At 39.6% G+C, this 27,835-nt stretch overlaps 1 protein-coding gene across 2 annotated transcripts; it reads right to left on the bottom strand.

Moving 5' to 3' along the window:
• On the bottom strand, positions 1-25,861 carry LOC149457063 (aldehyde dehydrogenase family 3 member B1-like). Of its 2 annotated transcripts, none has more exons than XM_089684082.1 (10): positions 25,806-25,861; positions 21,765-21,966; positions 18,516-18,626; positions 18,256-18,376; positions 14,968-15,053; positions 8,320-8,401; positions 7,546-7,932; positions 5,677-5,843; positions 2,212-2,315; positions 1-190 (listed from the first exon to the last, which is right to left on the bottom strand). In XM_089684082.1, the coding sequence occupies exons 1-10, from the start codon at positions 25,859-25,861 to the stop codon at positions 1-3; spliced, it is 1,506 nt and encodes a 501-aa protein (XP_089540208.1). The 2 variants fall into 2 exon arrangements, with proteins under 2 accessions (XP_089540208.1, XP_089540207.1); XM_089684081.1 differs by having other exon boundaries at positions 1-197; positions 2,216-2,315.
• Between the last annotated feature and the right edge of the window lie 1,974 nt (positions 25,862-27,835).

Below are 27,835 nucleotides of genomic sequence, written 5' to 3'. Positions count from 1 at the left end.
TTACAAAATGTTGCACCATCTGTTAGTTCTGGAAAGTGAGCTGGCCCATTGCATGAGATGAAGCTGTTTCTCAGCATAGGGAGGGTATCGGAGATAAGTAACGCACTCGACCGCAGTGTTGCGCAGCAGGCAGGCACGACTATGTGAGAAGGTATCAAAGCTGAACTTGCCACCATAGATTCCTACTCCGCTGTTCCCTGAACAAGAAGAGACATGTCAAAGCTAGAAGAGAAAGGCAATCGATGTAATGAAGGTTAGCCCTAAATCTACAGAGAGGTTTGCTAAAGTGAACCAGTGCTCCATGCAGTGCACAGCAACAGGTTCACTCCAAAACCAGCCACACTAGCTGCACTTACCTCCTTCCCATTTTCCCCTGCTGCTCAAGCCTTATAAAACTGAAAGTAGTGAGTTTACAGAGGATTTTCCTGCCCCCTTTGTGACAGTGCTAGTGGCCTGAGCAACAAATTGCGGCAACACGCATTTTCACATCCATTTGCATTCAGGAATCAGTGACCGGACCTTGAGCTTGTTTTGAAGTTTTATTAGGGGATTTAGAACTTGGATGGGACCAGGGGTGTACGGGATGCCCAAGGAAACTGAGAAACCAAGGACAACTTCCTGAACTATGTACAAGTATCTACACAAAAATACTCTTCATGGATAGCTTGCCAGCATCTCATGTTGTACCAGCCCAGACTTTAGATATTTCTCGATCCAGCTGCCTGGAGGAATCTCTGAGCAGGGGATCCAGTTTCTGTCGCCTGAGATAAGACGGTCCCTGGTGATTGCTAATTTGGTTTTCCACCAGAGTGCTTCCTTCCCCTATCTGGCTCAGGGGGTGCAGATCTACTCACTCAGTCCTTCTCCTGTGCTGTTGGTGGCTGTTACCAGGCCTTTTAGCTGGGCCGCTCCTTCCCTGCCCTACAGGTGGTCCTCTCTCAGGGGGGCGGTGAAGTCCCGAGCTTTTCTCCTTCCAAGGTCCTCTGCCTATAGCTGAACCCCTCTCGATCTGGACTCCTGCTTTCCAACTTTCACCCGAACTCTCCTGCAGCTGAGCAGGGCTCTGTCGCTTTTAAGGACAGTCCTGACCCCATGCCAAGCCTCCTGTTGGGACTTGGTCAGGATCCCTCAAGCGTGCAGACCAGCCACTCCTCACCTCCGCCCACTGCTTCTAGAACCTCTCTCCTAATTTCTAGGGCAGGGGGAAGTCTCAGAGAGCTAGCCTGCAGAGCCTCTCAGCTCTGACCCAAATTTAACCTCCCCCTGACTATTGCACCTGGCCTGCTACTCAGCCCCTGTTTAACAATTTGAGTCCAGCTCCCCCTAGCTACCCAAGAGGGGGCTACACAATGAAAAATTAAAGCATATCTAAACCCCAAAACATTTAATATGTAGCAGGGTACCACTCCTTGGATGTGGTGGCCCCTGAAGAAGTTTGTTTATTCAGGCATTTCCCCCCTACTCAGTGATCCTACTATTAACACGTCCGGTCCCTATAGCGACAACGTTCACTCGCTGCAATATACCTATGGGGGAAGCCGTGTTCTCACCCTAGACTGCTTTTTGGATTTGGCCGACAAATGCCTCCTCCTCTCCATCTCTATTACATCAAGGGACATTGTGTTGTAGTTTACAAAGAAACTAGTTGGCTGATACAAAACATTGTTTGAGATTTCAATTTACTTCACAGGAAAGTTACAAGGACACCCAATATAGGGCAACATCAAACAGGAATTTTTCTGTATTTGCAGAAAAATGTACATAGCCTAAAAAAATAAAAACAAATGCAGCCACCACCTCTATGGGCTGATAAGATCCAGTATACTATGCCTTTAGTTCTTGGATTTAGACACCTTAAAATATGCCATTTAAAGTGCAGCTAAACTTTTTGTAAAAACTGACAAAATTCAAAGCCGTGAAATTATACATTTTCTAAATAGCCTTTGCCAGGATTTCCCTCCAGCCTTGATAGGCGTCCATTGTGCAAATAGTATTTGTTTAGGATTTATGTTACTACTGAAAAAATCCTCAGAGGGGTTTGGCAACTACTGCTACAAATATATCATGTCAGCAGACAAAATAAAAATTGTTCCACGAAAATCTCTACACCTCACACCCTCATTTTACAGGACCATAAATTATTCCATGAGCAGAAGAAAATCTTTATCCTGTTCATCTAAAGTGTCTTGTCATAATAGTGCAGAAACATACAAACCTATCCCACCACATGGCAACCTTGTGTACAGACATTGAATCATGTTGTCATTTGAGCAGAAGCTTCCACTAGAGGTTTTCTGCAGGACTTCTGCAATGACCTTAAAACAAGAAAGACAGACTGATCGTTTCAGAAGCAAACAAATAATGGTACACAGAGGGAAGGCAGGAGCATCCGGCACAATGCTAGCATCTTTACAACTAAAATGTATTAAGTTGCATCCACTAACAAAATGTTCTTAGCTTTGATGGATGGAGCTATGCCCAAGTACAAGCTAATTTATGAAGCCAGGGCTTGTCCAAATAAATTCAATAATATTTTGGAGCCTTAATTATTAGGTGCGACTGCCTCTGCTAATTTTTTTCGTTTTTCATCTTCAGCATGTTTTTGTACTGTTTATGCTATACTATATTGCTCTATGCTTGTAGTACTATCTGCTGTGGGGGAGAGGGGTTGGCCACATGTATGACTGTGTGTGAGAGGATGTCTATTTTGCATTCTGCAAAAACTGCACATTGCTTTTTTTTTTTTTTTTTTTAATTTTAAGGTTTGTATTTTTTAGTGTCAGAATGGTGCAATATGTATACTTTTTGTACTAAAAAAAAAAAAAAAAAAAAAAAAAAACCACTTACCAATGGAACTTACACAAGGCTGATAACCCAAGTACCCGTGCTCAGGCCTGGCATTTGGCAGCTAAGGCACCAAGCACTTTGGCATGTTGGGAAAAAGGTTACATGCTCCTCCATACCCATAAATTATCTGGGTAAATTGGCAAAGTAGTGGTTACTTTAACCACTTCCCCTCTGCCCTATAGCAGAAGTACTGCTAGAGGGCGGCAGGGCTGAGCAAAATCACATATATGTGATTTGCATTTCCGGGTAGGGGGCGAACACGCCGCCCTAACCACACAGCCATTGGCATCTACAGCTGTCAATCAGCAGGTCCTGACCGGAGATTCCCCGCCAGCACCCGGAGATCACCGAGAAACAGTGACAGGGGAGAGACCGGTGTGTAAATAAACACAGGTTTCTCTCCTGCCAGCAATAACATGCTGCTGTGTATTTCTGTTCACAGCAGAATGTTTTCCTAGTAAAAACAGTTAACCCTTTGATCGCCCCAGATGTTAAACCCTTCCTGCCCAGTGTCATTAATACAGTGAGTGCTTTTTATTAGTACTGATCACTGTAATCACTATTAGTGTCAGTCAGTTCCCTCCAGTGTCAGAATGCCCGCCACAGTCCTGCTATAAGTCGCTGATTGCTGCCATTACTAGCATTAAAAAATAAATAAATAAAATTACAGTATCTATACCGCAATTTGTAGGCACTATAAAAAAAACTCACGCAAACCAATTAATTTACACGTATTGGGTTTTTTTTTTTTAGCAAAAGACATGTAGCAGAATACATTTTGGCCTAAATTTATGATGAAATATGATTTTTAAAAACTTTTTACTGCACATTTTTAATAGCATAAAGTAAAAAAAAGTTTGTTGTTTTAATTCTAGATTTTTTTTTGTTTATAGTGCAAAAAATAAAGAAACGCACAGAAAATACTACCGAGAGAAAGCTCCATTTGTGGGGGGAAAAAAAATAAATATAATTTATGTACAGTGTTGCTTGACATGGGTCTGGGACCCAGAAACGTGAATATGTGGCAGCATCAACAGGCAAAGTTTGTCTGGTCTCTGGAAACAGAATAGCAAAGTACAGGGCAAAAAAACAAACCAAAAAAAAAAAAAAAAAAAAAAAAAAAAAAAAAAACACAAAATAGATTTTCTACATAAACCCAATATAGTAAAAGGTGTAAATGAAAAGCAGCACACCAAAACAGAGATCACAATAAATACCATGAAACTAGACATAAGAAAATCCTGACAATACAAAATGGACAGAGGAATCCCTCCCACTGAAAACTATTGTAACAGCAGCACTCACTGTTGTCAGAATTCACTGGTCAGCGGCTGCAACTTACTAGCTGCAGTTGCTGATTGATAAATTTCCTCATGTCTCTTCCACAGAAACCGTATAATCAATCTACTTCTGTTGAGAGGAGAAACCCACACACTGATCAAAATTTGACCAGGCCCTGCTGGTGTATGCTGTGAACTGTATTATTTTTGTATAAATACAAGTAATTGGTTAAGCACTAAGCAGTTTGGTGTGCTGCCTTTCATTTATACATTAGACCAGCGGTCTCCAAACTGTGGCCCAGAGGTCGAATTTGGCCCTTTACTTGCTTTTATCTGGCCCTTGGGACACTATTTAATTCACTGACACCAATGAAAGGCATAATTCCTCCTAATGACACCAACAACGGACAAATTCCTACCAATGAGATAAAATGATGGGGCATATTTCCCCCCCAACGACACCAACAATGCGGCCCAATGACACAAATGATGAGGCACACTACCTCTCAATGACACCAATGAGGCGGCACAATTCTTCCCACTATCACACAATGATAGGGGATGGTTTACTCCCACTAATACTGGGACGTTTTGTATTCCCGTTGGCCACAGTCCAGCCCCTAAAGACTGAAGGCCAGTAAATCGGCCCAAAGTTTGGAGACCCCTGCATTAGACAAATAACAAACAGTCAGAAAAAGTGACCTTGTCCTCCTGGGCAGTCCAGTGTGCTTGGTAAAACTGCTGTATATAGAAAAGTCAGACTCTTGGGGTTGCGGGTTGGCAACGAATATTGTAAAAGGCCCCAGATTGAGGAATTTTTGATGCATAAGGCTGAGGATGTTAGATAACCTTTTGTGTATTAAAATGGTGTTCATATGGGAATTTGACTTCATAAATTTTACTCCAGTCCTCTTCCAGGCTTTCAAGGTGGTTAGTTGTGTTGTCAAGCAAAAGGTTTAATGCTAATTAATGTTGGATGGCCATAAATTTTGGAAGGGAAAGGGAGTGGGCATGGCACCCCCCTGAAAAATGCCTTGTTTGCCTCGTGGCAAATACGCCCCTGTTCCCACTGACGGAGTTATTTCCCTTTCACTGATTTTTGGTTCTTTACTTTAGCTACATTGAGGCTAGCTTGTTTGCATGTTTTGGCGCGTGTGGATTTTTGAACGTAGAGGAGTTGATCATAGAAAGGAGTTTTGGCGTACTTGGACTGTGGAGGTATATGTCTTTGGACAAAGTCGTATCTGAATTTTTCAGACGAAAAAAAAAAAAAAAAAAAAAAAAACCACAGCAGCAGTGTAATTGAATAACATTCAGCAGCTCTTCAGCAAGGCTGCGTATTTCATTATGTAGCATACAGGTAGTCATTAGAAGGAGAAGCTACAAAACAAGTTCTATTTAATCAGGAGAATGATATGGCTGGCTTATAAAAGATATGAAAGTCAAAACCTACTTTTCCATAAAATGTTTGAGAAATTAGACTAAAAACTTTGCTGAGAGGGGAAAAAAAAAAATAAAAAAAATAAAATTAACAAAAAAAACAAAGTACCTTTTGGCTATTAGAATAGACGTAGACTGCTAAAGGTCTGTCTTTCCTGTTCATAAACTGTATAGCTTCTTCCAGTGTTTGTACAGTTAAGATTGGCAGCACTGGCCCCAAAATTTCTTGCTGCATAATGGCATCAGTTTCTTTCACGTCAATCAGCACTGTAGGGGCTAAAAACAAGCATTTTATCTAAACACGTAGCCTTTAATCCCACGTATGGAAATACAATGAAAGGAAAAAAACTAGACATTTCAGTGAATTAAAATAAACAAAAAATATATAGGAGGAAGATAACCTGGCCACGTGACCTGTCAGTCATGTGACTGGTCTCTGCTCCAATCAGAAGTTCTCTGCATAGAGATACAGTGGGCACTTCGTAAGACCAAAAAAAAAAAAAAAAAAAAATTAATTACTGCTTTCTGGTATAATTAGCCCCCCATTCCAGTCAATTGTAAAATGTTAACTAGAAAAGTAAAACATTACTACTAGCATGGACAACAAGCAGGTCAATGAACAGAATGCCAGCTTATTTCTAAAATGTCATTTCATTCTTTTCAAACTTTCGCAAGTGTTTTCAGCTGATGGTTCCCTTGAACCAGTATATCAAAATGTTAGATTCTTAAGCCTAGTACACACTATAAGAAAATAGGATGATCCATCGTCTGATGATCCATGAAGGAGGATATCATGTTGTAACCGACCATGGTATTAACGTGTACGAAAATTCTTTGCCTACGTAGGCAAATGTTCTGTCTTGTGTACAATTTCTATATTCATTGCTTCACGGTCATTCTCGACTTCTGATCTTTTCTTTTTTTTTTTTTTTTTTTAAAAAAAGGAGCTGATCCTGGATACTCCTAGAAGATAGGGCCATTGGAGGTAGAAGCATACATGGAGGGATAGAGCTGTGCTTGGCAACAGACTAATCAAATTTACTGATTTACTAAAATTTGCAAGTTATTGAAAGGAAAAATTGCTGCAAGTAAGCATTTAGAATACTTTATTTTTCTGCATTTTTTTTTTTTAAAGTTGGTGACATGATCTCTTTAGTTCCTGGTCACACTGGATGTGATTTGCATGCCATGTGACTTACTAATCACATGCCAAGTTGCACCCTATTGTCTGCAAGAGTGCTCATATTGGTGGGGTTCCGACTTAGATGGAGCCACACAAATTTCTGAAGTAGTACATGCACTGCTTTTGGTGTGATTTGCATGGACATCTGTCTCAGATGTCTTGCAAATCGCACCTGAAATCGGCATGTCACCCGACTTTTAAATCTTAATGAAGTCGGGTTTGAGTGTGTGTTAAAGGGGGGAGGTATGTGGGGAGATTTTGTTAAAACCGGAAAGTGGTTTCTATGCAGAGCTGCACCAGATTTATCAATCAGCTTCCAGGTTTTATTGTCAAAGCCTAATCTGAAGTTAAGAGCCGATTGGCTACCATGCACAGCTGCACTAGTTTTAGTAAATCTTCCCCTTAAGATTCCTAAAAAATGTCTTTTGTGATTGGCCTTGTTTAAGCTGCATAAACATGTAAGGCATAATCAGAATGTTTTGATATCTTTCTTCTGGTAGCCTTCACTTTTGACTAAATTCATAAGCATAGTGTGGAGAATTAGAACCCTACAAACACTGATGAGAAAGTGAGAATTTCAAAAGTTATTCAAATTATATTACTCTACAAAATGAGTGTCTAATTTTCCTATTTGCATCATTGTTTTACATCTCCTAGATTGTAAACTCTAATGAGCAGGGCCCTCTGTTTCCTCTTGTACCAGATTATATTGCAACTGTAATGTCTACCTTCATTTTGTAAAGCGCTGTGCAAACTGTTGGTGCTATATAAATCCTGTATAATATATAAGAATACCTATGAAGCGTTCACGATCATCAGTCTGCCCCCCAAATGCCACTGTGCCACAGGACAGAAAATCTTTAACTTCTTTATAGTGTTCAACACTTGCTATGCGCCCATAATGCTCAGACTCTTGTGGGTTCCTGCCATAAAATTCATGGACACACAATTCAAGTTCCCGGACCAGAATCTCCCTTAAGCCTGGATGACACAGAACATATTCTGGAGCCAGAGAATTTTGACCAGCATTCACAAATCGAGCCCATGCAATCCTATGAGCAGTCGTAGTAAGATCACATGACTTGTCCACATAGCAGGGATTTTTTCCTCCAAGAATTACAGACACGGGTGTAATGTGTTTGGCTGCTGCCTGCATCACCTGTCTGCCCGTCAATCGGTCACCTGGAACACAGAGGACATTACATTTACTATTGCAGCACATAATCAGGGGCCAAGTACAGGGTTGCTCTGAGGCACATGCTGTTTGGCTCTAACAGGTTTTCACTATGTATGCTTTAAAAAGGTAATCATCTTTTCTGATGTACTGTAGAAAACTTCTATCATCTTAAAAATATGTTTAAACTGTAATATTTCTAAAATAAAAACTATACTTTAAGAGATTAATAATTAGCAAGTCAATAAGCTAACTTTAAAAGGGTATTTCAGCCCTAAAACACCCTGGCATCACCAGTCATGTTCAGGTAGTGTCAAGATGGAGGATGTTTGGCTCTCCTGTATGTCCTAAATCAATAACGTAAAAAAAAAAAAAAAGAAGAAGAGGACCACCACCTATGAAGAAGATCTGGTCAAACTTGTTCTCTAGAATTTCCAGCAGATCCCCATGTCCTGCAGAAAGTACTTGGAAACAGCTCTGAAATACAGCAGAGGAGTACATGTTACAGCGCATACAACATTAACATTGGTCATATTATGCACCTTTGATACCTAGATATATATAGTTTTACTAGCGCCACACATGTAAACAGATTACTCCCCAGCAAGCTGCTCAATATGTGTTACCCAATGTATGTACACCTTGATGAATGTAGAACCAAAGTGATAAGCAGCGTTATGGGGAAAAACCTAACACTAAAGACCTGTGCACAAATACATATAACAAATATTCAGACATCTGCATTAAATTCATGCCATGCATCCACTCAAAAATGTATGCATGTGCTTGCTTCAAAAACGGTCTCAACGTGTTATAATGCTCCCTTAGTTGTATACATGCTCCACATCCATACAAAGTGATCTCACGCGAACCAGAAAAAGAAACTGTTCCAGTGCACAATATGTTATAGTGCCACACACCCCTTGCAAGTAGAGACTCACCAGAGATTTATGACCCTAAAGCAGGGGTGTCAAACTGCAGCCCTTCAGCTATTGCAGAACTACAAGTCTTGTGATGAATTTCAAGGCTGACAGTTACAAGCATGACTCCCAAAAGGCATGCCAGACGGGGATCAGGACTCCCCAAACTAGGCTTGACAGTATTACCACCTCTCAAATGTAGGGATAGAGAAAGCCACAGAAGCAGATCATTGTACAAACATTAAATAATGCTAACATACAATAAAACAGGACCTCTTGTGTTTAACCACTTGCCCTCCAGAGGATTTACCCCCTTTCCCAACCAGGCCATTTTTGCAATACGGCGCTGCGTTATTTTAACTGACAATTGTGCGGTCATGCAACACTGCACCCAAATGAAATTTACATCCTTTTTTTCCCCCTCACAAATAGAGCTGTTTGCCTGTGCAGTTTTTATTTTTTGTGCTATAAACAAAAAAAAAAAAAAGTAAATTTTAAGAACAAAAAAAAATAGTGTATTTGACATTTTGCTATTAACCACTAGCCTACTGGGCACTTATACCCCTTTGCTGCCCAGGCCAATTTCCAGCTTTCAGCGCTGTTCCACTTCGAATGACAATTACGCAGTCATGCAACACTGTACCCATATGAAATTTTTATCTTTTGTGACAGAGCTTTATTTATTTTGGTGGTATTTAATCACCTCTGGGTTTATTTTTTCTTAAACCAAAAACCACTGAAAATTAAAAAATGATGGACACTGATAGGTGGCACTGACTGGCAGCTCAGATGGGCACTGAAATGTGGCACTGACAGGTGGCATGGATGAGCACTGAGAGCTGGCACTGGACACTGACAGGTGGTGCTGCTGGGGCTACACAGATCATCAGTGCTCTGATGATCAGTGTACATGTCCCCTCCGCGGAATGCCAATTTACCGGCTCTCCTCTCGAGCTGTCAGCATGACAGCCCGAGAGGAGAGAAATGCTGATAACCGGCATTTCCCTGTTTACATGTGATCAGCTGTGACTGGACACAGCTGATCACATGACCGAGCCGACATCTTCCGGGAGCCGCGCATGCGCGGTTAGAATGGGAGGACGTCATATGACGTCCTCCCAGAACGAGAGAACCACCTTGTGTCTGTCATATTACTATATGGCGGGATGCGGTTAAATATGTCCAGTAAAGATTAAAAAAAAAAAAAAATCAAATTTAGTCATAAATTTAGGCCAAACTCTACTACGTCTTTGCTAGAGAAATTGTAAATTAATTGGTATACGTGAAAGTTATAGCATTTACAAATGGCGATATATATATATATATATATATATATATATATATATATATATATATATATATATATATACACACATACATATACATACATACACACACACTGGAATTTTATATTTAATTTTTTTTTTAGTAGTAATGGCGATCAGTGTTCTGTCTCTCCAATTTAAGCATTGAAAGCGTGATCTCTGTAACTTACAGTTGTGATGAGAGAGCAGTAACTCCAATCTTAGTTGAATAACACAGGCCGTGACTCGATCCAGACGACACCTTGTAGATCTTGTGAAGTTTATTCCATAAACTGAGAGAATCTTACAACAATGAACATCAGATAGGTCAAAAGATCATAATGTGATCACTTCCATAATGTGATCACTTCCATAAGACATTAGGCTAGAAGCTGAAATGGATTACTGGGAAATTAATAAAAAGGGTGGAGCTATCTATACAGCATGAACTAAACCAAAGGAAAGAGGAGCAGAGACAAAATACAAAGAACACTTAAAAAGGCATATGACAGTCATGTGAAACATGACAATCAGTGACTTATAGCAGGACTGCAGGAGGCATTCTGACACGGGGGGGGGGGGAACTGAATTGGTGTCACGATAACCCCAGTGACACCAGTACAGTGATCAGTGCTAATAAAAAGCACTGAGACTGTACTAATGGCACTGGACAGGAAGGGGTTAACATAGGGGGGTGATCAAAGAATTAACTGTGTGCCGTTTCACTATGTGGGCTCTGTGTGTGCTTTACTGTAAGCACACTGCTTTGTATGGCTGTGTTATGCACAGCCATACAAAGTGTGCAGGAGCTGACGGGAGAGATCTGTGTTGTTTATACACAGGTCTCTTCCCCATCGGAGATGCTCAGTGATCCCTGGGTGCTGTCGAGTAATCACCGGCTGGGACCTGGCCATTGACAGCCAAGGCCACGAATGGCGGCGCAAGTAGGGTGTACGTACGCGCCCCCTACCCAGAACTGCAAAACCCACACACATACACACACAATTATCCTTTAAAAAGAACACTAACATGTTGTGGCAGTTTGCAAGCAAGCACATGCATACATTTGAATGGATGCATGTCACAAATTTAAAAGCAGATATTTGAAATATATATATAAAACTTGCACAGGTCTTTTAGTTTTTTGTACCACTTTGGTCATACTTTTGATGCCCCAAAGAAACTTCTTCCTAATTGAAAACACTATTTATCATCAGATTTTCTCTGCTATAAAAGAGTATGAATCGGATTGGTGGCTGCAAGGAAATAAGTTCAGTTGTTAGACCGAATATATACTGTAACAATATGTTTGAATAAGAAGAGAAATAACAACCCAACTGTTTACTATAGGTGTATACATATTTATTTTTTATGAAAAGAATTGTGATTAGTCTGGGTACTGGAGTTACATAAAACTGAATCACTGAAAAGTACAACATATGTAAAGTCTAATATATAACAAATAGTTAACAAGAATGCTGCAAAGTTGGTCCTTGGACAACAGGGACCATAGGGAGGAAAGTCAAGGTGCACTTTGATTATTCCTTTCAACTGCCATAATCCTGACTTGTAGTAATGGAACATGCACTTTAAAACAGTACCTGTACCATTACGGTCCTTATCCTCAGTGGGCCCCAATGTCCTAACCTGGCATCCCTGACAAGCCACAAACTCTCCTGTTCTCAGCCCACAGATAATCCTAACTGTGCAGGGGCAGACTGACCATTCAAGCACTGCCCGGGGTCAGTAGGAGGCCCCATGAAATGCCCGTTACCTTTTTATAGGCTTTTTTGGGTGTGCTTTGAGTGTGGGCAAGGACACAGGGGGCCCCATGAGTTGTCAGTCCGCCCCTGTAATTGTGTGACCTCTTATGGCTTACTGTTGAGGTTTACAGTAGACTGGTAGAGCAGGAACAGTGGCCATAGGCATGCCCAGTCACCTGACCACTGCAATTGGCTGTTACAGTGATCACATGATTGGGAGCTGGTCCTGAATGTTCCCGATCATTACTAGAGACCGGGACCCATCTATGACAGCTCTGTCACTATGCCAATAGCACACAGTGAGAGTACTCAAGAAACAGAAACAGCCATCTATAGGACTAGATATAGATGATATGTACAGCATTTACAGCTCCGTGCACACTATAATAAGCTACAAAAAAAAGCCAGAAAAAAACGCTCATAAGACCCCATGCACACTAGGGTTTTTTAAGCTCCTAGAAGCGGTTAGCATCTTTTTTCTACACCTAGAAGCTAAATAGCCTATGTGTTCATGCATACTACTTTAGGCTTTTCATTTTTTTCTGCACCTAAACGCTGAAGCTTGCAAAATGCTCCTAGCATAAAATAGTGTGCATGGACACATAGGATAACACTATTAGCTTCTATAAGCAGAAAATAAATTGTTCCATAATAGCTTCTAGGAGAAAAAAAAAAAAAAAACTCAGAACCTAACAATTGGCACAAAAATGCTATGGAGGCTCCACACTAGCATTTTTTTTTTAAGCTCAGAAAACGCCGGATTAAAAAAAATAAAAAAAAAAAAACAAAAAAAAAAAACTGCGATTTTAGTAGCATTCAGAAGCGTTAGTATTTCTGCAATTAGGAGCAGTCTAGTAGCGTTTAGTGTTTTTTTTCTGCTCCTAGAAGCGAATAGTGTTATCCCATGTGTCAAGCATCAGCGTTTAGAAGCAAAAAAAAAAAAAAAATTGTTTTTGTAGAGTTTTTGGGAGCATTTTCCAAGCAAAAATAAAACCTGAACACTGCTAAAGACTACTAAAACAGCTTTTTATTCCTTTCTTCATGTACTGTAAAAATGCTAATAAAACACCAACGCTCCTAAAATGCTAGTACAATCCAGCACACTTACCAGCATTTTTCATCCAGCATTTTTTTTTCTGCTCCTGAAAGCTGAAGCTTAAAAACACTTGTGGACTAAAATAGTGTGCATGGACACATAGGATAACGCTATGCTCAAAATCTGTTCCTAGGAGCGTTTTTTTTTTAAGCTAGTGTATATGGAGCCTAAACACCACCTTTTTACTGCTGCAAATCTGCGTTATGTGAATGGCCAGAGGTTAAATGCAAGGAGTGTTAACTACCTAAATCTGATCCAGTATCAGCCTCTTGCCATCCCTGGACAGGAGAGCTGGAGTGTGAATGAAACAGTTCATGTGTTGACAAGCATGCCGATAGGAGGATACAGCAGAGTGACAAGAGATGAGCACATAACTGTGTTGCCTGTGGTTACTGTAAGGCAGGGGTCTCCAAACTATGGCCCTCCAGGTGTTGAGGAACTGCAAGTCCCATGATGCCTTGCAAGACTGACAGTTGCAGGCAAGATTCCCAGAGGCATGGCATGATGGGACTTGTAGTACTTTAACAGCTGGAGGGCCATAGTCAATCTATTGATCCGGGATTCCAGTTGTCAGACTACAATGGTACACCAGGGAGGATTTTTGCATCCACATCAAATAGGGGAAATCAGGTCAGTTTTTTTTTTGTTCAACCTGCATCTCCTTGGGACATGGCACAGGTCTCAGGAGGCTGCAGGTCCATTAAGGCCCCTTTCACACGGGTATCCCATATGTCCGTTTTTCATCTGTCAGTTTATGCATGAAAAACAGACCCCCATGGACTTGCAGATGTAAACGGATGAATATCTTTATACATATGTTAGGGCTCGTTCACACTTTATTTTATTTCTAACTCTTGCCAAACATCCCTATAGCGTTTGAAAAGGGTTTTTAACACTCCTCAAATGCCCTATGCGCGGTTTTGAGGCGGTTGATAGGTGTTTGCTAGTGTTAAAACCACACCAAAAATACCTATAATGAAGTTAAATGGTATTAATGCTCTGCAACTGCACCACAAACACCTGCCAGGCGTTTGCGGAGTGGCACCATAGACTTGAATGGGAGGCTTCAACTCCTCCTGACTGGACATGAGGCGTCAGTTTTGCCGTTAAGCTAATGCTTCAGTGTAAACAGCACTGTGTGCTGCCATGTGCAGAATTTTCATAGGCATTTGAGAAGCATTAAAAACGCTTCCCAAACGCCTGCTGACAAAGCTAGTGTGAACTGAGCCTAAATGGCCACATCCGTTTTTTGAACGGAAGAAAACCCTATGTTTCTTCCACAAAAAAAAAAAAAAAAAAAATGAAAAATGGATGTCAATGGATGAAAAAAAGATAAAACTCATCTTTTTTTTATTTGAAAAAAACGTGACTGAACTGAAGGAAATAAAAACAAAAAACCCACACGGAATGCCCGTGTGAAAAGACCCCAAGAAAAGTGCAGTGCTATTCACGCACGGACAGTGGGAAGCCAGCACCAGGAAGTTGCAACTGGCTCCCGACATCCTAGATGGCGGCACCGGGAACCTAAAAGATCTACAAAGAACTGGCCTGGCTAAGGACAGCACTGGATTCCTGGACTGGTAAGTGCATATTAAAATTTTAATTTGAATTTTTTCTTCTAGAGTGACGTTCCTCTTTAAGAGCTGTCTCTAGTCGCCCATACGAACAACTATTTCAGAACAAGCTTGTAAATAAAATGTTTCAGATCAAAAACAAAACAAAAAAAAGTAACAATTGCTCAATCTGTGTGGCTGCACAATCATGCATAGCTAAATCTTTTGCTTTAGTCACATAGTTACAAATGACAAATCCAAAACATTCATGCTAACATTTTTGGCAGAAAATTTGCATGTTAATACGCAACTGCTGCAATAAATGTCCCCCACCGTATTTTATTTATATATAGACCTCTTTTCTCTTAGATCAGCATATATAATAGCTAATACAATACCACACTCACATTATCCATGTAATTGGGGAGGAGCGTATGCAGCAACTGTGCCGTGTGGGAACAGGTTTCTGAAGGTTTCACCATCACACAATTGCCTGTCAAAATGAAGAAAATTTTGGGAAAAAGGGAAACAAAGAAAAAAAAAAAAAAGGGAAGGAGAAAGGGTTTTAGGCAGCTCCAGCTACACATTAAAATGAAAAGCCCTCAACATTATTCCACAGCTGTAATCATTCTTTTTTTACTCCTTGACAGGGGCGAACGGACAACTCATGGGGCCCCCGGGCAATAGGGGGATCATGGGGCCCGTGTCCTTGCCCAAACTCAAAAAAAGCCTATGAAAAAAAAAAGGTACCAGGGGCATCTCATGGGGCCCCCTACTGACCCCGGGCCCTCGGGCAGTGCCCGAATTTCCAAATGGTCAGTCCACCCCTGCTCCTTGATATTTACTATTAAACCATTTTGCCACATAAAACCCATTAAACATAACAGTGCTGAGCAGTCTGACACCTTTGTATTGCCAATTTAGATCATTAGAAGCACTATACTACCTTAACAATGTACTTAAAGCCCAACCCCAAGCAAAACCATTTCATTTTGGATAGAACAAGGAAGTGTTAGGCTGGCCATACATTATACAATTTTCTATCCAATGTCTGTCCAATTTCCTTTAGATTTTCCTTCAACTATGCAATGCAAGGGCCTGCCTGATTGGATACAGTTGAAATTGTTGTTTAGGTTTGACCTCATATGGTTTTTGGTAAATCTAAAGCAGAATTCTCAAGACAATTGTATAATGTATGGCCAGTCTTTGCCAGGGGTGTTTTGTTGCTGTCAGACATACAAAACCCTTTTTAGGAGAGAAACAGAAGGCCAGATCTTCTAACAATATTCCTTCCTGTATCAGCAACAACCACACCCCCCTTTATTAGTCCAGGTATCATAGGGACAGGAAGCGACGGAAAATGTCTTGAAGGGAGTTACAGAGAATAGGAACCTGACAAACGTCAACACTGTACAAAAAAAAAAGAATTTTGTGAGAAGTTATGCTTTAAAGTAATTCTGTCAAAAATCTAGACGATTTAAAACTTTGCATACAATCATGGCCAAAAAATATTGGCACCCCTACATTTGTCAGATAATGCACCACTTCACCTAGAAAACTGATGCAATTACAAATCTTTAGGCATTCTCCTATTTCTTTTGTTTGTATTGTATGACAAAAAGCTGGAGAAACAAAAAGCCCTTTTTTCCCCACAAAGCTTTTTTCTGGTGGTATTTTGTTGCCTGTGCATTATTTTATTTTTTTTTAAATAGTGCAAAAAATAAGACCGACAAAATATTTTTGACTTGCTATTTAACATGTCCAGTTAAAAAAAAAAAAAATTTCGTGTCGTTGCTAAAACAAATCCCAATACGTGTAAATTAATTGGTTTACGTGAAAGTTATAGCGTTTACAAATGGTGGTATATATACACTGGGATATTTTTTTTCTTCATTTTTACTAGTAATGGCAGTGATCAGTAACTTATAGCGGGACTGCAGCAGGCAATTCTGACACGGGGGGGGGGGGGGGGGGGGTCCTGGCTTGCTGTCACTGACATCCCCAGTGACAAATACAGTGATCAGTGCTAATAAAAAGCACTGACACTGTACTAATGGCACTGGGCAGGAAGGGGGTTAACATGTGGGGCAATCAAAAGGTTCACTGTGTGCTGTTTTACATAATGTGCTATGTGTGTGTGTGTTTCACTGTAAGCACACTGCTATGTATGGCTGTGCACAGCCATGCAAAACAGCGTGCAGAAGCTGACAGGGAGGAGAGTTGCTATGCTTACTAACAGTTCTCCCCCCCATCAGAGATCCTCGGCAATCACTGGCTGGGACCCAGTGATTGAATGCCGCGGCCGCAAACCGCAGCGCAGATACGGCGTGTGCGCGTCCCCTACCCGGAAATGCAAAATCACGTGTGCTGTTTTACAATGTGTGCTGTGTTTGTGCTTCACTGTAAGTACACTGCTTTGCATGGCTGTGCACAGCCATGCAAAGCAGTGTGCTGGAGCTGACAGGGAGGAGAAGTGTTGTTTACCAACAGTTCTTCCCCCCCCCCCCCCTCGTTGGAGATCCTCTGCAGTCACCGGGTGCCAGCAAATAATCACTGGCCGGGACCCGGTGATTGACAGCCGTGAATGGCGGCACGCACCCCCTACCCAGGAATGCAAAATCACGTATATATACACACACACACACACACACACACACACACACACACACACACGTGTGATTTTGCGCACAGTTGCTGCCCTGTAGCAGTATTTCTGCTGTGGGGTGGAGCTGAACTAGTTAAAGGCCTCTTTGGTTTTTCTGAAAACAGTAGAATGATGGGCTTTACCAAAAAGCTGTCATGTTGTTTCATCTATCCACAGCACATTCTCCCAAAAGGATTTTAGCTTCCTCAGGTAAGGCAAACTCCAATCTGGCTTTATGTTTGTGTCAGCAGTGCGGTCCTCCTGGGTCTCCTACCATAGCGTTTTCATTCAGATTGTGACAGATAATGCGAGCCAACACATTTGTTGGTGAGCTTGAATTTGTCTGGAAGTTGATAGAGTTTCTTTACCCACCATTTGAACAATCCTTTGATCAATTTTTCTCTTTCATCCACATGCAGGGAGATAGCTACAGTGCCATGGGCAGTAAACTTGCTGACAATATTGTGCACAGTGGACACAGGAACATTAAGATCTCTGGAGATGGGCTTGTAGCTTTGAGATTGGCCAGGCATTTCCTCAATTTTTGTTCTCAAATACTCAATTCTTTTCTGCTTTTTCTCTTCTCCATGCAACACACACACACACACACACACACACACACACACACACACACACACACACACACACACACCAGAAAGGTTGAGTCATTTTTTTCAACATTTTAACTGGTTGCCGGTGTTATTTCTATATTGTCAGCACCTGTTGATACAGGTGAGTTTAATTACAAATTACAGGAGCCAATATTTTTGGTCAGGACTGTATAATGAAATAAGACGTAATGAGGGGATATCTACATAATAGAATCTGAAAATTCCTCACTCGATTTAAAAACACAAACATTTTGGTGAATCCATCTGTGCAAATCTGTCTTAGCAATTCTGGCCAGGCAACTGATGCAGAGGAATCTCAAACAAAAAACTCATAATTTTGCTTAATATTATCAATTATGTGCCCTGCTTTTTTCTTTTTTCTTTTTTACATGAAAAGCCAATGCATAAAAAATATTTGCACGTTTTATCATTGCACCTACCTGCAGCCACTGCACCAACCATAGGTATAAGGCAAAGCTGCACTGGTAAACTCCACCCAGCAATAATCAAAACAACACCTACTGGCTCCTTTTGTATGTAGCAGCTATCCAGGAGGGAAGTCTGGATTGGGAGAAAAAGTGGGGAAAAAAAAAATGTATCCATTTGAAGCCAGTTACAAAACTGTCAAATTTGATTCTGAGGCAAAAAAAACAAACAAAAAAAAAACTAAAAAAAAAAAACACACACACACACAACGTACCATACTCTTTTGCACTGGCTCTGGCTTCATCCATTTCTCCAAGTTCTTTATAGCATAAATGGCCTCATTTCTTACAGTTGTGATTTCTGATAAAACAGTTTCAAACCTGGGCTACAAAACATGGATGATGAATTCAAAGAAGAGAACAATAACTACTAAAATGTTAGGAATTAATATCACATGATTTGTATTTTCACAGTTTAGTTCAAATTGCTCAAGTGAAAGAATGATCAAAAGTGAACATTTTTTGCTAGATTGTGAAAGTGCTGAAACCCTCTGCCATCTCTGTCCTTGTATACCTATTCATCCGACACATTTATCTCAGTTATAATTACTTAAGAAACTGAATGGGAGAGCCAGTGCTTTGCAGTTGCCACTGGAGTAGTGAGGAAAACATCGAACTGAAAAAAAAAAAAAGTTCCTCTGTCAAATCTGGGGAGATTTTGCTTCACTTCCTGTTTCAGAGGTGTGGCCAAGTGAGGGATAATCCTTTCCTACAGTTGTCAGAGATTGTAACTATTTTCTACCGAAAAAAAACAAAAAAAAAACAACACACACTTTATTTTTTTTGGGGGGGGGGGGGGGGCGGGCGGTTTAAGTATACTTACAAAGGATAAGTCCATGTTCTGGAAAAAGGTGCGATTGTTTTTAGGGTGGAACATGTAACATGTTCCTGCAGCCACTTACCGATACCCTCTCTTCCTGTGATAGCTGTATGGGGACAAGTTCCCCGTACCAGCTGTCACTTTTTGAAAAGAGCATGGCCGTGCATCTCCACCCCCACAACCGTGTCTCTCATTCACAGAGTTCTGCGAATAGGAAAACTACAAGTACCAACATCATTTGCGGATGTAAGCTTGTAGTTCTCAATGAACTACCACCGCGCTGTTAAACATTCTGGTAGTTCATGGATTCTGACAGTGTGGAACTGCCTGCCAGTACAGCTTACACCGAGTGTCTCTAAGAGCCCTGCTGATCGCTTTCCAGGCTTTAAAAAACACACAACAAACCCACACACACACACCATTTTTAAAGGTGAACTTATTCTTTAAGTCCAGGCACTTTCATCCCCTTCCAGTCCAGGTCAATTTTCAGCACTCTGAGTGACAATTACTCACTCATGCAATACTGTACTCATGAATTTATCATTTTTTGCTATATAAAATTAAAAAATACTGAAAATTTTGAAAAGAAAAATTGATTAGTTTTTGTTATAACATTTTCCAAACAAAATCTTCAGAAAATTTAGGCCAAAATTTATTCTGCTACATTTTAGTGTACAAATAACCCAGATATTGACAAATATTAGTCAGTGTGAAAGTTATAGAGTCTACAAACTGTGGGATATATATTTGAAAATTGATCAGTTGAGACCCTAAAATTCCAGTTGCTGGTATGGCGGTGATCAATACAGACCCTTTACAAAGTAGTTTTCCCAGGTTTTTCTGCTTACAGCTCCTGAAAATGGGGCCTCCTGGTGACCATCCAAATGTAATTGAGCAAGAACAAAGTCAAAGGACAGGTAGCACGAGACCTGCCAAGTCAGTACATTACTAGAGAGTGCTGAAGCAGTGCCATAAATAGATGTTGCCGGGGAAAAAAGGGGCATCAATGTAGGGAAACTTAAAAAGTTAATTTTCTAGCCAACTTCTCAGTCCTCAGAGGTTCACCAATCTTTTTCAACATCTCCGAGCCTCAGTGTAATTTTTAAAGTCTTTTCACTACAACAAGTGCTGAAAGAGGTGGTCTAGTAGTAAAAAAAACAAAAACACTAACAACCATTGTAATGCAAAATATTGGTTATGGATATTAATGCTACAACTGTTGTGTGTGCGGGTTTGTTTTTAATCATTACATCATTTTATGTTACATCATTACATAAATTGTTAGCACACAATTACTCTATAACCACAATACAAATTTTTTTTTGCAAAACCACAATCAGCTGTTTTAGCTGAGGAGATACAGTAGGGTATTTTGTAGCCTGAAGAAGACTGCATCAGACAAACATTGTTCATTTCAGTGCTGGACAAGATGACAACTGTGGGTAATAAATCTACAATACTGAGACTGTTGGCAGGTGGTAGTGTCCTTTTAAAGATACCACTCCCCTGGTGATGCTGATGGGAGGTGTTCTGTACCCCTTTATGTTCTGGTACAGCGGGGCTACCGGAGAGAGGTTGATGGGAACAGACCATTCTTCCAGAAGGTCATTTGTGAGGTCAGGCACTGATGTCGGACAAGAAGGCCTGGCTTGCTGTCTCCGCACTAAATCATCCCAAAGGTGTTCTATCGGGTTGAGGTCAGGACTCTGTGCAGGCCAGTCAAGTTCCTTCACCCCAAACTTGCTCATCCATGTCTTTATGGACCTTCCTTTGTGCACCAGTGCACAGCCATGTTGGAACAGGAAGGGACCATCCCCAAACTGTTCCCACAAAGTTGGGAGCATGAAATTGTCCAAAATGTCTTGGTATGCTGATGAATTAAGAGTTCCCTTCACTGGAACTAAGGGACCAAGCCCAACCCCTGAAAAACAACCCCACACCATAATCACCCTCCACCAAACTTTACACTTGGCACAATGCAATCAGGCAAGTACTGTTCTGGCAACCGCCAAACCCAGACATGTCCATCGGGTTGCCCGACAGAGAAGCGTGATTTGTCACTCCAGAAAACACGTCTCCAGTGCTCTAGAGTCCAGTGGCAGCGTTCTTTACACCACTGCATCCAATGCTTTGCAGTGCACTTTGTAAGACTTGGATGCAGCTGTGCTTGGCCACGGAAACCCATTCCATTCAACTCTCTACGCACTGCTGTGCTAATCTCAAGGCCACACAAAGTTTGGAGGTCTTTAGCTATTGACTCTGCAAACAGTTGATGACTTCATGGCTGAGTTGCAGTTGTTCCCAGTTGCTTCCACTTTGCTACAATACCACAACAGTTGACCATGGAATATTTAGTAGCAAGGAAATTTCACGGATGGACTTATTGCACAGGCCGCAAACTAGCACGGTACCATGCTTGAATTCACTGAGCTCCTGAGAGCGACCCATTCTTTTATGTTTGTAGAAGCAGTCTGCATGCCTAGGTGCTTGATTTTATACACCTGAAACCAATTTGGAGGGGTGTCCCAATACTTCTGGCAGTATAGTGTGTGTATGTGTATATATATATATATATATATATATATATATATATATATATATATATATATTTGCATATGCACACTGTCATGAAAAGCAAACTGACCTTATGCATATCTTCTTCCAGCGCTGTGACAAACTCCTTTTCGTGCCGGTCCAGCATCTGCAATATGGCTTTTAGCTGTTGAATTCTAAATGAGAAAGTCTTGGTTTTGCCTGAAGAAAATGCCTCTTTAGATTTTTTCAGAGTTTCTTCGCATAAAGATGAGGTAGATGATTTCCTTGTTTGACTTTCCCCAGATACCGTCCTATAATGTATGCATTCAGGCCAATTTACTAAAAGAGTAAAAGCTGTTAACTAAGCAAAGTGCATGTTTACTTTCAAAAGTGAACATAGAAAAAGAAAAAAAAAACTCCAGATAATTATCCCCACAGCTGCTGGCTGCTCCTCTCAATTGCACATCAATCTTATAGAAAAGAGCTGCACTCCTGTTCAGTAATTATGTAGGTTTTTCTTTTACTTGAATATTTTAAGGCTATATAATGTTAAAGCTCCATTCACACCTGAGCGTTTCGAAGCTCAAAATTTCAAAATGCTTGGAGGAGCAAATAGCAATTATTCTTAATGGAGATGGTTCACATCTCCAATCCAAGTTGCCTGAAGCTCAAACAAGTTCTACAGCTTTTTTTTTTTTTTTTTTAATAGCTCAAATGAGGCAGATGAGTGTTTTTATTCCCATAGAAATGAAAGGAAATGCAAAATTTGTGCATTTTTCCATGCTCTTGATCAGTTTTGTGCAATTTTCTGCTCAAATTAAAAAAAAATTTACACAAAAAAGTTAATATGAATAAATGTAAAATACACAAAATAGTAAAATCATAAATAAAATAATCTGTAATAACCCCTTACCTAAAATTTTTTTTTATTATTTAATACATTATTAATTTGTGTTAGGATGTCTATATTAATAATAAATTACATTTAGGGGTTAATTATTTGTGATAATTTTTGTGTATATTACATTATTTACATTTATTAATATTAACATCCAAACCCTAACAAAGAAAAAAAATAAATAAATGGAAAACAATATTAACCCCTAATCCTAACCTAAGGGCTTGTTCACACTTGATTATATTTCTAACTCTTGCCAAACGCCCCTATAGCATTTGACAGGCGTTAAAAAGAGTTTTTAACACTCCCCAAACGCCCTATGCGCGGTTTTGAGGCAGTCTTTTGCCAAGAGTTAAAACCGCACCACAAACGCCTATAATGAAGTTAAATGGTATTAACGCTCCACAACCGCCTGCCAGGCGTTTGTGGAGTGGCACCATAGACTTGAATGGGAGGCTTCAACTCCTCCTGACTAGACAAGAGGCATCAGTTTTGCTGCGACGCGAACGCTTCAGTGTGAACAGCACTGTGTGCTGCCATGTGCAGAATTTTCACAGGCTTTTCAGAAGTGTTAAAAATGCTTCCCAAACGCCTGCTGACAAAGCTAGTGTGAACTGAGCCTAACTAACCACTTACCCCAAAGAAAAATAATATTATGATTATTAATACTAATTAAAAAAAGGGAGCTGATAAAAAAGCTAAAAAAAGCTGGAAAACATAGCAACAAAATGATATTTTTCTCTATTGGCTAAGGGAAAAAAAAAAAAAAAAAAAAAACCCCACCAAAGCTCAAAAATGCCTAAAAACGCTGTATGAAAAACGCACCAAGGAAAAAAAAAAAAAAAAAAAAAAACAAAAAAGCTAAAATTTGCTACACTCAAGTGTGAATGCAGCCCAAGTGTCCTTTAAAGCAGGATTTCCATTTGTGTCATCAGTTCAGTTATGTTTTTTTAATGGAAAACAACAGAGCAGTGTTTCATCAGTTTTACGCCAGTTTTTACATCCACTACCGATCCAAAAACAGACTGTTTTACATCAATTCCATTTTTTTTAATGGAACAAAAAAATAGGGTGAATGTGGATGTAAACGGATGATCATCTGTTTTTCCATAGACATGCATTATTGTCCAGATGGATGAAAAACGGCCAAACAGAACGCCCGTGTGAAAGGGGCCTTAAGCTCATATATATATATATATATATATATATATATATATATATATATATATATATATATATAAAAAAAAAGAGAAACATGTTAGAGTAAGCTCAGGTGAACAACTGACTAAATGGGTACAATGTTGTAGAGATGTTAGGCTATAACCAAGTTCGAGGCATGAGTTGATATGAATCGTTCATAGTACTGCGCACTATATCCTCATTATGTCAGTAAAATAAAATGCAAGCTTCAGTATTGTTTAAGAAAAGCCACTACTATCTGAATATCACTCTCTAACACAAAAAAAAAAAAAAAAGTACATGCACTATTTATATAAATGCCAGACACCATTATGCATGGTAGCTCACTACCATGCATTTTGGGATGATGCAATAGAGGCGAGATGGTTTCAGAATGAAAAGCACTGCAGCAAAAATGCAGCTTAACTGTGCCTTTTTGCCACTCCCCCAATACCACATCTATATAAAACCTAAGAAACTTACTTGATGCTTGCTGTACACACTGCTCTTATACAAGCTGAAACCCAGGTGAATTAGGCTTAAGCCCCCAGTCACACTTGAGCATTTTTCTGCTTGTTTCCCCTATACCTGACTATGCAAAATCCCATCCGAATTGTTCTTGTTTCCACTTTAATACACAGTTGTCCTATGATTAAAAAAGTACACAAGCTTTTTGTTTAGCCTATTCATAAATGTGCAATATGCATGGTTTTTGTATGCGCTTTTGTGCCTGAAGAACGCCCTTCCTCCTATAGAAATGCTCTCCTTGCCTTACCTAGCCCAGGAAACATCTGAAGCTTAAGGCTCCATGCACACTACGGTTTTTTTTTATTTTTAAGCTCAAAAGACGCTGGAAATAATGCTGGATAAAAGGAAAAAAAAAAACCACCACAAACTCTGCAAAACACTTTTCTGCTCCTAGACGCTGAAGCAAACCCTAATGGCCTAAAGTATTGTGCTTGGACACCTAGGATTAGCACTTTTTATCTTCTAGGAGCAAAAAAAAAAAAACCCCCCAAAAAAAAAAAAAAAAAAAAAAAAAAAAAAAACACACAAAATGCTAGTGTGCACGGAGCCTGATACATTTGCAATAATGCTTCAGAATCACCAAGAATATGCATTGCTTAGGTGTGAATACAAGCTGAGGCCCCATATGCACACTAGCATTTTTCTTTTTTTTAACACTGGTTAAAAAAAAAAAAAAAAAAAAAAAAAAACACTGGTAATAGCATTGTTTAGGAACGTTAGCATTTTATTAGCAAGTTTACAGTACATGTAGAGGAAAAAGGAAAACAAAAAGGCTAGAAAAAAAAAAAAGTTCAGGAGCGTTTTAGCAGTATATATTTTTTCTTCTGCTGGAAAAATGCTAAAAAAAAAAAAAAAAACAAAACAAAAAACACCCAATCGCTACGAAAAAAACTCCATGCTCCTAGACGCTTAAGCTAAAAAAAAAAAAAAAAAATGCTAATGGACTAAAGTAGTGTACATAGACACATCGGATTAATACTATTTAGCTTCTAGAAGCAGAAACAAACCTGCTAATAGCTTCTAAGAGCTTAAAAAAAATGCTAGTGTGCATGGAGCCTGATACATTTGCCAAATTGCTTCAAAATCATGAAGAATATGCTCTACTTAGATGTGAATGCAAGCTGAGGCCCCATGTGCACACTAGCATTTTTTTTTTTTTAAGAAAAAAAAAAAAAAAAACCACAGGAAAAAACACAGCGTTAGTATTTTATTAGCATTTTTACAGTACATGTAGAAGAAAAAAATCCAGAAAAAAAAAAAGCCATTAGTAGCGTTTAGTATTTTTTCTGTAGAAAAACTCAACAAAAAAAACAAAAAAATTTTTGTTTTTTTTTTTTTTTTTGCTCCTAGAAGCTGAAGCTCTAAAAACGCCAATAACCTAAAGTAGTGTGCATGGACACATAGGATAACACAATGTAGCTTCTAGGAGTAGAAAAAATAAAAATGCTAAAAGCTGCTTCTAGGAGCTTGGGGAAAAAAAAAAAAAAAAAAAAAAGCTAGTGTACATGGAGCCTAAATGTTTAGTTACCACCCACAGATACTAACCTTCTTAAAACCCGAAACCAACGGGAAGGAGAGGGAGAAACATTTGTATTATCCATAGCGCTTTCCTTTTCCATCCATGAGCTAGCTTAGAGTGACCTGGAAAAAAAAAATTTATTAATGTCACATTTTTTCTTTTATATCTATGTTCCAGGCTAGAGAAAAGTTTTTGTCCAGATCTTAAATTTCCTGTCCAGGCACAAACCAGGCTCTGGTTTTCATTATTGCTGGTTTATTCCGATTTAAAAATGACACAAACTTGTCTGTATACTATCCTCCATGTCTAGTCAATGATAGGAGTGCATACATTTTCTAAGCATTACATTTCTCGGTTACCTCTACTTTCTACAGGAAAAGTAGAACATTGTAACCAGCAGGTTACAGAAGACAAGACTAAACCCAACCTAAGGCAATGTAAAAACCAACATTTGCAAGTAGATACTAAAGGGGGAGATTTACTGAAACTGGAGAGTGCAAAATCTGGTGCAGCTGTGCATGGCAGCCAATCAGCTTCTAATTTTAGCTTGTTCAGTTAAGCTTTAATAATAAAATCTGGAAGCTGATTGGTTGCCATGCAGAGCTGCACCAGATTTTTCAGTAGTAAATGAACCACTAAATGTTATTTACAACAGTCGTAAAACATTAGAATTTTCATGTACTTGAGAGCAGTCTTCCTAACCATCCATGACATTATAGCTGAGCAAATTCTAAACCTGACAAAATGACTCTTCAGGAATATATTCTCATCTAGCTGCTACTACAGCCCAGTGCATCCACACCAAACCAACCAGTAGGTCTGTGTGACAAATCCAATCCCTAACAAGCCAATAAGGAGCAACTTTGTTCAAACTGTTTGATTAACCCATTTACTTCCCTCATCAAACCATATGCAACCACAAACTTGGAGCTTCACACGGATGCAGGCAAACTGATTATATTATGTAAGTTGATGTTTGGAATAAACGCCCAGCAGAGGTAGTGAGCCAGTCAACAGTGAATGGTTTCCAAACATCAAACTTGCTATACTCAGACAAAAAAAGTTAAAACAAGAAAATAATTAAAAAAAAAAACTCCCCCCACAAAAAAGAAACCAAACAAAATAAAACAAAAAAACAAAAACAACCCCCCCCCCAAAAAAAAGAAACCAAACAAAGACAAAATAAAACAAAAAACAACAAAAAAAAACAAAATAATTAAAAAAACACCCCCGCCCCCAAAAAATAAAATAACAAAACAGGCAAACTCGATGGACCACTCAGTCTTTTTCTGCTGTCACATTTCTGTTTCTATGTTTAACCCCCCTGGAGGTATTCCCGAGTGTAGCTCGGGGTAGAGTTTCAGTACCAAAAGCGGTAACCCCGAGCTACACTCAGGCTTACCATGCAGCGTTGCATAGGGAGTCCCTGCAGCACTCCTTCGCTCCCGTGATGCGTCCCCTGCAGTGTCCCCGGCCATCTCCTCCGGCCCATGCCGGCATCCGGCTTCCGTGTTCTGGTCCCTGTGACGTCGGGACGTACGGGCACCGGCAGCAAATTTTAAATTTTTAAAAAAATTTCATTTTTTTTAAAATTATTATTACATAGTAAAACATTACTGTTTCAAACCATTTCACATACATTTTGTCCCTAGTGCTTTGTCCTGTGCCCTGCCTGCATTTTTACTGTTCTGTCTGCCTGGAAACTTAGAAAAGTCCATGGCGTCCAAAAAGTGTCCCTTTAGGTCAAAAGCGGGTTTAGACCAGCTAGAGAACAGCGATAGTAAATCAGAACCACTTGCAGAATTGAGTGATGATTTGTGGGGAAATTCGTCATCAGACACTGAAAACAATTCTGCGACTTTGCTCAGCGATGTGTGAACTTGGCGCTAATTTTCAAATTTCAGTGTTTTTGGTTTGATTATATTTTTTAATTTAATTTTATTATTATATTATTATTTTTTATGATTATTTATTAAATTATAATTTATGATTTTGTGTTTCAATTTTTATCATACCCGGGATGTTTACTAGACTCTTGTTCGGACAGAGTTAAGTG

Source organism: Staurois parvus, unplaced genomic scaffold (genome assembly GCF_062004578.1).
Source record: "Staurois parvus isolate SC_StPar_1 unplaced genomic scaffold, SC_StPar_1.0 ptg000336l, whole genome shotgun sequence".
In the NCBI taxonomy this organism is placed as follows: Eukaryota; Metazoa; Chordata; class Amphibia; order Anura; family Ranidae; genus Staurois; species Staurois parvus.
This window is presented reverse-complemented; position numbering and strand designations above follow the sequence as displayed.

Bases quoted from the DNA above. Each gene is read 5' to 3' on its own strand.
- LOC149457063 (XM_089684081.1), bottom strand. From the start codon at position 25,861: ATGGATAATACAAATGTTTCTCCCTCTCCTTCCCGTTGGTTTCGGGTT. The intron at 21,967-25,805 runs GTTAGTATCTGT...CATACATTATAG, and splicing joins TGGTTTCGGGTTTTAAGAAG to GACGGTATCTGGGGAAAGTC. The intron at 7,933-8,319 runs GTGGTGGTCCTC...TCTGTGTTCCAG, and splicing joins TGACCAGATCTTCTTCATAG to GTGACCGATTGACGGGCAGA.